This window comes from Dromiciops gliroides, chromosome 1 (genome assembly GCF_019393635.1).
Source record: "Dromiciops gliroides isolate mDroGli1 chromosome 1, mDroGli1.pri, whole genome shotgun sequence".
In the NCBI taxonomy this organism is placed as follows: domain Eukaryota; kingdom Metazoa; phylum Chordata; class Mammalia; order Microbiotheria; family Microbiotheriidae; genus Dromiciops; species Dromiciops gliroides.
In genome coordinates this window covers 641,609,575-641,621,799 of record NC_057861.1, presented here as the reverse complement: position 1 = coordinate 641,621,799, position 12,225 = coordinate 641,609,575, and the positions used below count along the sequence as shown (strand labels likewise).

The 12,225-nt window shown below is 36.1% G+C and overlaps 1 protein-coding gene across 2 annotated transcripts in view; it reads left to right on the top strand.

The window, feature by feature from the left end:
- Nucleotides 1–12,225, top strand: part of KIAA2026 (KIAA2026 ortholog) — an 88,742-nt gene that overhangs the window by 41,640 nt on the left and 34,877 nt on the right. For both annotated transcript variants that reach the window (XM_043963234.1, XM_043963225.1), the window contains 2 exons: nucleotides 3,614–5,031; nucleotides 11,041–11,120. In XM_043963234.1, the coding sequence (XP_043819169.1) occupies nucleotides 3,614–5,031; nucleotides 11,041–11,120 (1,498 nt within the window). The remainder of the gene's footprint in view (nucleotides 1–3,613; nucleotides 5,032–11,040; nucleotides 11,121–12,225) is intronic.

The window sequence follows — 12,225 nt, the reverse complement described above, 5'->3', positions numbered from 1 at the left end:
TAGATAGCATGTTTTACCCTGAGTCCTTTGGAATTTTGTGTGGCTATTGTATTGAACAGAATTACTAAATCTTTGAAAGATGATTATTGTACAAACTCATTCCATTGCATTCATATGCCATAACTTGTTCAGCCATTCCACGACTGATGGGCATCCCCTCAGTTTCCATTTCTTTTCTGCTATAAATATTTTTATACATGTGTCCTTTTCCTCTTTCTTTGACCTCTTTGTACTATAGACCTAGTAGTAGTACCATTGAGTTAAAGGGTATGTGCAGTTCAATAGCTTTTTGAGGAGTTCTAAATTGCTTTCCAGAATGATTGCACTAGTTCATAGCTCTATCAACAGTGAATTAGTATGCCTGTTTTCCCATATCCCCTCCAGCATGTCATTTTTACTTCTTTGTCATCAGAGCCAGTTTGAGATGGTACCTCAGAGCTGTTTTAATTTGTATTTCTATATTAATGATTTAGAGCATTTTTAAAATATGGCTTTTGATAACTTTGATTTCTTTTTTTGAAAATTGCCAACTCATCCTTTGCCCTTTTATGAATTGGGGAATGGCTTTTTTTCTTGTAAATTTCAATCAATTTCCCCATATATTTTGGAAATGAGATCTTTATCAGAGGAACTTGCTGCAGAGGTTTCCAAACCCCCCCCCCCCGCCCAGTTTTCTACTTTTCCTCTAATTTTAGTTGCATTAGTTTTATTTCTGCAAAAAAATTAATGTTATATAATCCAAATTACACCTTTGAGCCTCCCTATCTCTTTTTTGGTCATGAACTTTACTCCTGTTCATAGATGTGACAGTGTTTTCTTCCGTGCTTCCAAAATTGCTTATATCACCCTTTATGTATCCATTTTTTATTTATCTTGGTATACGCATGAGATGTTGGTCTGTGCCTAGCTTCTGTCAGACCAGAATGTCTGCCTGGCACATAGTAGGTGCTTAATAAATGTTTATTGACTACTTTCTAGTTTTCCTAACAGTTTTTCCCAAGTAGCAAGTTCTTCTTTTTTTTTTTTTTTTTTTTTGGCCAGGTAATGAGGGTTAAGTGACTTTTGCCCAGCTAGTCACACATAGTAAGTGTCAAGTGTCTGAGGCTGGATTTGAACTCAGGTCCTCCTGAATTCAGGGCTGGTGCTTTATCCGCTGTGCAACCTAGCTGCCCCCCCCCCCCAAGTAGCAAGTTCTTAACCTAGTTGCTAGGATTTGGGGGTTTATTCAACATTAGGTTACTATGTTGATTTGTCCCTAATCTGTATCACTGTTCAATGTATTTCTTTTTTTTTTTTTTTTTTTTTTTTTTTTTTAGGCAATGGGGGTTAAGTGACTTGCCCAGAGTCACACAGCTAGTAAGTGTCAAGTGTCTGAGGCCGGATTTGAACTCAGGTACTCCTGAATCCAGGGCCGGTGCTTTAACCACTGCGCCATCTAGCTGCCCCTCAATGTATTTCTTATCCAGTACCAGATTGTTTTGATGTTTACAGCTTTGTAGTATAGTTTGAGAACTGTTATTGCGATACACCTTTCTTCCCTATTTTTTTCATCAATTCCCTTGATATTCCTGGCATTTTGTTCCTGCAGATGGATTTTATTATTTTTCTAACTCTGTAAAGTAATTCTTTGGTGGTTTGGTATAAACACTGAATAAGTAAACTAATTTAGATGGTATTCTAATTTTTATTATATTGGCTCAGCCTACTGTTGAGCAATTAATATTTCTCCAGTTACTTAGATTTGTCTTTATTTGTGTGAAGAGCATTTGTTATTTTGTTCATATTGTTCCTGTGCATGTTTGTAGGCAGTATAGAAGAAGCTAATAGGAAAAAACTGAAAATTTGAGAGATCAGGATGTAATAGAGACAATCTGCTAGAGAAAATAGGAGGTGATGAGATCAGGAGTACATGTAGAAGGTTTGGACTTACCAAGGAAAGATGGCGACTGAATGATATGAGATAAAGAAGAAGAGAGAAGGAGGGGGCTTTTAGTAAATGCTCTTAATTTTCTTCTTTGAAATATGAGGTCCTCAACTGAGAGGATAGAGGGAAAATGCCATGAGAAACTTGAGAGGAGGAGTGGCAGAGGGAAGAAGACAGGACCTGGGAGGTGATTCTTTCTCTTCCCTTCTACCTCCTCCCCCAACTTGTCATTTGGGAAGTTAGAAACTAATGTAGTAAATAGTGGGGCATCAAACCCAACTCTCTGATTCCAAATTCATTGCTCTTTCTCCCAAACCAAGCCACTCCATGGGGATTATTGGTTTTATTTGCTACTGAGTTTTGGTTTTGTTTTCACATTTTTAATTTATGGAATAAAACAGGCATTTTCATAACAGTATAATAAAAAAGATGATTACACATGAAACTACAAATCTATTATGTACAACTTGCTATACCTTTTAAATATATAATAGCTATTATGTAAATTTTTTTTTTCTTACCTTCCCCCCCACCCCCAACCCGCTGCCCTAGTGATAGCTACCACTATACACAAATGTGTCTGTGGCAGGTGGGGGTGGGGTAAATTATTCTATACTAAGTTTTATTTATCAGTTCTTTCTCCGGATGCAGATTGCATCATCTTTTATATGTCTTTTGTAATTTATTTGGGTATTTCTAATAATCAAAATTACTTATTTGCTCAAAGTTGTTCTTCAAACAATATGGGGGGTAGCTAGGTGGCACAGTGGATAGAACACTGGCCTTGGATTCAGGAGGACCTGAGTTCAAATCCGGCCTCAGACACTTAACACATACTAGCTGTGTGACCCTGGGCAAGTCACTTAACCCCAACTGCCTCACTAAAACAAACAATATTGATTTCTAATTTTTAAATAAGCAAAAGTTACAAGCCCTAAGTGTTCTACCCTGTAGTCAAAATGTTGATGACAGTAGTCATCAACTGGATTTCCAAATAAGGGCAAAGTTTGTCTTGCAGCACTATACCCAGGTAATGAATAGGGACCTCAATAAGTAGTGTGACCATGATGAGAAATCCCAGTGGTGGATATAGTCCAAAATTGTGACTATCCCATCTAATAAGGATGCCTATTATCATATCTTGGTTGAGCCATTAGATAACAGCCTATTAATCTTGCCTAAAACAATAGCACTCAATTGAGATGTCTTTGATTCCTTGCCACATTGTGGATGCTTAGTAAATGTTTGTTCAATTGAATGTTGAATTAACTTTTTTTTGTTTTGTTTTTTTGGTGAGGCATTTGGGGTTAAGTGACTTGCCTAGGATCACACAGCTAGTAAGTGTTAAGTGTCTGAGGCCGGATTTGAACTCAGGTCCTCCTGACTCCCGGGCTGGTGCTCTATCCACTTCACCACCTAGCTGCCCCTGAATTTACTTTTAATATTTGGCCTAACTTATTAAACAACCATTTTCATGGTTTTGATGAGGAAGTAGATATACTTAGAAAGTACCAGGGCATGTTGTCTAGTGAATGGAGTTTCTATGGTTATTAGAGACCATCACAGACAGTAGTTGGGTGTTTTTTTCCTCCAAAACAGACATTAAGGAGCACTTATATTTTAAATTTTGTATTTTGTGGGTTTTTTTTATTCAGAACTAGTCATCTAATTTTTAAATTATTTCTCTAGGCTACGGGATCAAGAAAGAAAAGAAGCAGAAGAAGCTAGTCAAAAAGAAATAGAAGAATGGGAGAGAAAACTTCTGGCTCAGGCTGCTCCAACCTGCATGGAGACCATGTGGGAAATTCCAGCTATAGGGCATTTCCTTTGTTTAGCCCAACACATTCTAAATTTGCCTGAAATAGTCTTTTATGAGTTGGAACGTTGTCTTCTGATGCCTCAGTGTAATGCTTTCTTATCAAAAATAATGACTTCTTTATTAAGTCCTCCTCATCGCAGACCTACCTTACATAGGAGACCCACTCTGCCTTATAGAACTTGGGAGGCAGCATTGAGGCAGAAGGTACAGCAGTGGTATACTGTTGTTGGGCAGACTGAGAATCCTGATGGCTGTGCTGAGAAGCTTGGATTGTGCCCTCAGTTTTTTAAAGTCCTTGGAGAAGTTAACCCTTTAGAGGACAAACCATTTCATGAACTCCCATTTTACCAGAAAGTTTGGTTACTGAAGGGTCTGTGTGACTTTGTGTATGAAACACAAAAAGAAGTTCAAGATGCCGTATTGGGACAGCCTATTCATGAATGCAGGGAAGTGATCCTTGGCTATGATTACCTAGAGAATGCCTATGTACATTTCCCACAGTTTTGTGGGGCAGATGTACGCATTTACAAACAGAGACCCTTTCAGGCACCTGAATTTCCAATTCCACCTATTAAAATACAAAGAGTACCTCGGATTAAACTTGAGAAATTAAAGGGTGAATATGCTAGTAAAAGCAATGGAGAACATAGGTGTGGTAGCAGAGAAGAATTACCCTCTGCATCCAAAAGAGAACAGATCAGTATGGAAACTGTTTGCTGCCCAGCTAAAATCCATTTGGATAATCATGGCATCTCCATGGAAAAGGAAATAAAAAATAACTGTGAAATTAAAATTCACAGGCCCTGTGAAAGTAAAAAAATGGGATGTTGTAAAGAAAATTTAGAGAAACCAAGTAGTCCAGGGGAAGTTACTGGCTTTGGGGAACCTCTCAGCCCAGGTGAAGTGAGGGTTATAGAAAACAGGGAGAAATATGGTGAAGCTTCCAGAGTAAAACCTGAGCCTAGTCCATTAAAAGAGAATGCCCTTAAAACTTGCCAAGTACATGTAAATGGAAGCCACAGTGATAATCTAGATGTGAACTGCCATAAAGTTCCAAGAGATATTATATTAGAACATTCGCTGCAGAATCATAAAAAACTCAAACTTAGTAAAATACGGGCAAAAAAGAAGAAAAAGAAAAAAAAGAAATTGAAAGATGTCTTAAATGAAAATTTACAGAGAAAACGCGAAGGTCTTCATTCTCTTACATTCAAGTCTTACAAACCTGAGATCCAGAACAAGTTATTCATCATCAAAAAGAAAGCTAAACACAAGAAGCACAAATCTGGTAAGCTGGTGTACTGTTTTGAAAAAAACGCAAGAGAGTTATACTTCCAAGATGTTCTGTCAGCTAATTTGGGGAGCTGTAAGTCACAAAATGAAATTCATCTTTGTATTATATGCTTTTAGGGTAGTCCTATGTATTAAAACTTTTCACATGTCACCTAATTAAATTTGCTTTTTTTAAAGCAAGATACATAGTTATCTTACACTGAAAATAAATTCTCCTTAATTTTTACTGCTAAAGAAGATCTGTGACCCAAATTACTAACATTTAACTAAGATATTTTATAAAGTTAGTACTTCAGAAATTAATTATTCTGTTTTGATATTGTCAAGGCCCCCTCCCCCCCCTTTTTTTTCCCCAATTTGGTGTGTTTACTGGTTAGCTGGTTATAAACGATTCACTAATTTCAGAGGGAATGTAGGATGAATCCCAAACCAATTAGTCTTTTACCTCTGACTTTTTAAAGAAAAAAAAGTGATGTGCAAGATTAGAAGTATCCACTAAAATGAATTTTGGTGTGCCTTTTTAAAAAAAATTAAAGATTTCAGTTGTCCACTCTATTCCTGTTCTGCCATTATTAGGGATAATTAAGATTTGGTTATGTTTTGAAATAAATGGCTGTTTAATTCAGTAAATCAGGAGAATCTAGCTTCTATTTCATTTAGCTCAATTCAAGTGCCTCACTGTAACATTGAAAGTAACTCTGAATTTATAAAAGCTTTACTAAAAGAGCATGAGTTCTGTCGGATCCTATCCATCTTATCACCAAGTCCCATACTTGAATCCTCTGTTAGAACCTGACAGAATTTATGCATATCTTTAAAGAATTCATACTCCAATGAGACATTGAAACTGGACTTTGATAAAATAAAAGATATGTTCTCTATTTGCCTGATTACTAGCCAGCTGTTTCAAAATGTTACCAAATCTTAATTATCACTGCTTAACACAAAAGCATAATAGGATAGACGGTGTGAAATCTATAGAAAAATCCAAAAAGTTCGTTTTAGCTTATAATTCTGACTTTCTGCATCTGTCATTTACAAAGCATTTATTAAGTACTTACGTATAATACAATTTTAGATATTGTACAAAGGTAGACTTGGTCTCCATCTTCTAATGCAGGTAATAAAATAAAAATGTTTATTCAGTAAGGAATTAATATTAAGGTATATATTGTACACATGTATTTTAGGGATTCATGTTAGGGCATCCATGGGAGTTCTGTGTCCATATTGATGAGTGTAAATGGAAATAGTCTGTTAAGTTTAACCAGTATTTACTGAGTACATGAAAGATAAATGAATTTAAATAGAGGAAGGAATTCCAGATAAAGGTTTTGTTAGGTGGGTAACAGCATGAACAAAGTAAGGATAAATGGAATCAAGAATGAACATAGTGTGTTCAGGAGACAGTGAAGAAATTAGTTTTACTAAAGCTAATTTGTGTCTTAAAAGTTTCTTAGATCAGAGAAATTTGAATTTTAGGATCATTTTAAATAATAAAAAATGCCCAAGAGAGTGGCGTTCTAGACATCTGTTGCTGTTCTTTGGGGGGGGGGCAATGAGGGTTAAGTGACTTGCCCAGGGTCACACAGCTAGTAAATGTCAAGTGTCTGAGGCCAAATTTGAACTCAGGCCCTCTTGAATCCACTGCACCACCTAGCTGCCCCCTCCGCCCCCCCCCATCTATTGCTGTTCTGAAGAAAACATGAATTATTTAGAAGTTGTTTGAAAGGATGAAGTGGGCTTATGTAAAAGACTGTAAATGGTATATAGAAGGAATGAGTTGGTATATGTTTTGTGGGGGGAGGGTGGACTGGGATATATAAACTCAAGATTATATTCTTGAACTCTTGTGAAAATAGGGCAGCACTTGAGAGCTCTAAAGAGTGAGCCAGCGTGGTCAAGGTGAAGAGTCCATAGGCTCATACATTTGGAACTAGATGAGACCTTAGATGAAGCCAACACTCTCTTTTTACCAACTAGGAAACAGACCCAGAAAGTTTAAAATTCTTGCCCAAGATTATACGGCAGTAAGTGACAGAGCTGGAATATGAACCCAGGTCCTCTGACTCCAAGTCCTGTGCATAAACAAAGCAGTTTTGATGGTGACGGTGAGAAATTTGAGGGATGCAATTCTTGTAGTCTGGCAAAACAAATAGTCCAGGCAAGAGAGTGGTCTTTGAATTAAAGCATAAACAGTTAACAATAAGAACACTGCATAGGTATGGGAGTTAGTTTGAAAGAATAAACAAAAACTGTCAATGAATTCAATGTATAGAGTAAATGGTAGCATAGAAATAAGATTGCCTGGGAGCTCTTAGCTTAATGTATTGAGGATGACGGTGCCACCTGCTGTGATGGAGAAAATGAGTAGCTTAGAGTTAGTAGAGTTAGGACTAACCCCCAAATACGCCCATAATTTATCTAAAATTCTCTCATTTAGAGGGAGAGTTGGTGCATGACTTTTTGTTCAAGACGATTGTGTACTTAATGCAGCCTCTGAGGCTGAGATGCAAGAGTATGGAGCAGTTCTCTTCCACTTGGGCTAATTTTGTCCTGACAGTTGACACCAATGAATAATGTGGTATATTTGTTCATGAGCTTGCTGAGAGCAAGGCAACAAGGAAATAGAAATTTTGATAGTGGGGGAGAGTAGAAGAGAAGCATTAGAATAAAGGTGGTATCTTTTGGTAGGAAACTGTAGGGCAGAATGAAGGTGGAAGAAGGGCCAGGAGATGCGTCATTGTACTTAATAGTTTTGCTTAAAGCTGTGTTTCTGTGCAAATACATGCTCTTATGCACACATACACATATTATGTATATGTATGTATGTAAATATACATACACATATTTGTATACACATGCATCTGTATAGATAGATACATTTCTGTAACCTTTTCCTAAGCAGGTGGTACAGTGGATAGACTGATGGGCCTGGAGTCGAGAAGGCCCAAGTTCAAATCCTGCCTCAGACACTTACTGGGTTTGTAACTCAGGGCAAGTCACTGCCTGCCTCAGTTTCCTCCTCTGTAAAATTTGGATAATAATAGTACCTACGTTGCAGGGTTATTGCAAAGTTCAAGTGAGATAATACTTGTCAAGCACTTAGCACAGAGCCTGGCAGATAGCAGGTACTTAATAAATGCTTATTCCCTTCCTTTCCATTTGATTCTCATATCTCAGTTTATACAGTAGGGTATCATTTTTCATATTTCAGAAGACTTGAGTGCTGTTTAGTTATGACATAGTGACTCATCTCTGTGGTTGGGCCTTTTGTAGGCAGGTTCTTGGCTGTTTTAATTCTGGTAACTTTTGAGTTTTATCTACTATAGCACTCAGTAAAAGACAGGGTTTTGGTTCTCTAGACCTATCCTGAAACTCTCAGTGATATGCTTTCCATACACATGAAGTTTAAACCTTAGGATAGCAGTGAAGTTTTGTGTATATTCAGAATAGTTTCTGCCTTAATAATTCTAGACTTGAACAAGGTGTATTCAAGCACAAGGCACGTCAATTCAGCCTTTCTCAACATTAGTTTCTTTGTCTATAAAATTAAACTAAATTATTTCTAAGATACTTTCAAGCTCCAAATATCACACACACACACACACACACACACACACACACACACACACACACACACACACACACACACACACACACCCCACCCCCGATCATTTTTAGCAATATAGAGTGCTGATGATTTATGGGAAGAATATGGGGGAGGGGGATTTCATTGAAGATGGAAACATTGTGTAATACCACAAGGGGGCAGCATAGAACATGTATGCCATCTATATTCACCCTCTATCATTTATATAGTAAGATAACATTTGGAATTTATAAATGTTCGTACATTGCACATGTGTTAGTAAAAGGAAATAACTTGGGACTCATGGTGTAATTTTGGTGAACTTTAAAACAATATAGAATATCATAATATGATATTTGTATAAATTAAGGTTATTATGTAAATACATTGTACTCAATTGAAAGAGTAAAAAAAGTAAAAGATTTTGTTTAGCTCATTTTAGTGCTATACATAGTTCACTTGGTTGGTACTCCATTTAACCCAGGTTTGGATACTTGATTCAATCTTTTAAAACTCTTCATCGGATTCTGACCCCTGTAGATAGAACACGTACATTATTTTTCCCATCCATTCCTACTGCCACCACCCATACTATTGAAATAGTTTCCTAATTTTCTTTCGTTTCCCCCTGTTCATTCTTTCTGTTGCCAGGTGAATCTTTCCAAAACTGATCTTTAGTGTTGCCTTCCACATTCCCTCATGTTTCAGTCAAACTGAGCTATTCTTTGATTTCCCAAACACACCCGATACTTGCCTGATTTCACAAATTATTTTCTTTCTATCCAGGACTTTCTCTCTATTTTCTGACACTGCTCCCTGCCCCCCAAAAAACTCTGCAAGGATTGAAATTTTGCCTCTACGAAAATAAGTTGATACACCATCTCTTTGAACAAGCCTTTTTTTTAATGTCCCCAATTTGTTGCCTCTTCCTTCTATGAATCACTGTGCTCCTTATTTATACCTCTCTTCATGGCATTTACATATACATGTACTTCAACTAGAGTTTTAAACAATTTGAGGGTAGGGATTATGTCATGTTCATTTTATGGCCTTCATAGGTAGTTCTTTGCACTTGATAGAATATAAATGTGAAATTGAATTAAATATATGTGTGTTTTTAAATTTTAAGAAAGCACTAGATTATACAGAAATGCTTGTATGGAAGCATTATGAAGAATTGTGATTCTCTCCCTCCCCCCCACCCCCCCACCCCACCCCCCCCCAGGAAAAAAGAAAGAAACAAGGTTTATTATATCCTGGAAGAGAATGGGAAGGCATGTTTTCATTTTGTGCTGTAAAGTTAAACTTTGAAATATTTTAATGGATTATTCTTTGTAATGAGAGGCAGCATAATAAAGTGTTTAGAAAGACAACTTCAAAGTCAGGAAGACCTCACTTTAAGTTCTGCCTCTGGCCCATACTAAATTTATGTTAGGTTAGTTACTTAATATCCCAGTGTCCCAAGCAACTCTCAGCACTACAACTTAAGAGGAGTTGGCCATCTGCATCAGGAGATTCCACACTGATGAAACCATAGATTCTGACCCTTAACAAAAACAATATTGTAAGTTTCTGGAGGGCAGGGATGATGTTTTATATTTTCACTGGCAGCAGTGTCATGAAGCCTTACACATAGGGTGTACTCTCCATAGAGTTGTTTATTTTTTAAAAATTTGATGATTTCAAATGAATAGACTGGTGTACCATATAGTGTTTCATATTAAAAATGGGGTTTGTTTGTAAAATGCCAGATTTAATTTTTTGTTGTCTTAAACTACAAAGTTTAATAACTAATTTTCAAGTTAAGTGCTTTCCTTTAGTTTTGAGTCAGAATTTCCCACAAGTTCTCCCTGCATGTACTTCAAAGGTATTTACTTTCTAAAAAAGCACTGCATTGTCTACTGCCAATAACACTAACCTTAAGATAGATAACTGGGATTAGAGTTGTATTAATAGTAGTAGGAGAAAACTACTGTGAGAATTCATATTATGCTAACCAGAGACCTAAATTCCAAAGCATAGATAGATCTATACAAGAAACTAACAGGTAAGTTAAATTTTTCTTTCATGTTATATTTCAGGTTATATGTATGACTTTATTTTCAACTGTCCTTAACAAAGGCAAAGTACATTTTTCCAAGTTTGTTATAGTAAAATGATACATTATACAATACATTTAAAGATTATAATAGCTGTGTTCATTACATAACATTGTTAATATACTTGTTCTACACAGATAGCTGTAGTTGAACCGGCTTTCACCTAGTTTGATCTTGAGCCCTCATTTTCATTTGACTTAACCACATCCATCTATTACTTATAATTTAATTCTGAAGGCTCTGTGTAACTTGGCTTTTATTAATGAAGTGTAATAAATATCATTATGAAGCTTTTCTCTTTTAATCTTGCAAGGAAAAAAATCCATATCTAAAAAAGCAATCACAAAGAAGAGGAAAGCTGTCACAAAGTCACCTACTGTACCAGAGTTTCAGGTAAATGTTAAAACTTTGCTTCAAGCTTTCAAAATAGAATTTTTCTTTTTACAGTTGTATCTCATGAAGTTGGTGAACTCCAAGAAATTGTAGGCTATAATTTTTAATAAAATGAATCTCTAATTTAATAAACAAGTCTTGAATTTTTTCATACCATTTTAGGCATGTTCAGATATTTCTGCTAGAATTTCTAATATTCTTTTGTGTTTAATGTGTTTTTAAGTATTGATATTAAAAATCCTACAGTATTTTATATTGAATAACTTATGTGTAAATGGTTCTTTTTTTTTTTTAAGTGAGGCAATTGGGGTTAAGTGACTTGCCCAGGGTCACACAGCTAGTAAGTATTAAGTATCTGAGGCTGGATTTGAACTCAGGTACTCCTGACTCCAGGGCCTGTGCTCTATCCACTGCGCCACCTAGCTGCCCCCCAAATGGTTCTTAATGTAAGTACAAATTAAAAGCAGGTGAGCACATGAAGCATAATATTTAGGAATGAAGTGAATTACCTATTATTATTAATTATACAGAATATATTTCACATTGTGCCAGTGATCTTATTCATATGTGAACAGTGATAGTGGTCTGCCAAAATGATAGGTAAAATTTTGAATATTTTTAATTTTTAAAAACTTAAGTGGAACTTTTGGTAATTTATTAGTTAAAAGACACTTGGGGGGGGGGGTGGCTATTTGGAGCACTGGTCTTGGAGTCAGTCAGACCTGAGTGCAAATCTTGATTCAGACACTTAATAGCTGTTCGACCCTGGGCAAATCATTTAACCCCAGTTGTCTCTGCGCACACACGTACATTGCACACATGCATGCACACACATAATAAAAGACACTGGCATATTTTACTTCCCATTGTTATTTTTTAGAGTGCCATTTTTTTTTCAGAATTTTTTTATAAAATGAAATTACCTTGATTATATTTAATTGTGTAATAATATTTACAGGTTTAAAGTCTTCTTGCTACTCTTATTTGCATATATTCTACCACTTTGGCATAAAATCTAAGCATAAGACACTATTGTGTTTTATCTCCCATCATGTGGTCATGTCTATTCATCTCTCTTGCCTGTAATTTAAATCCAGGTCACTAT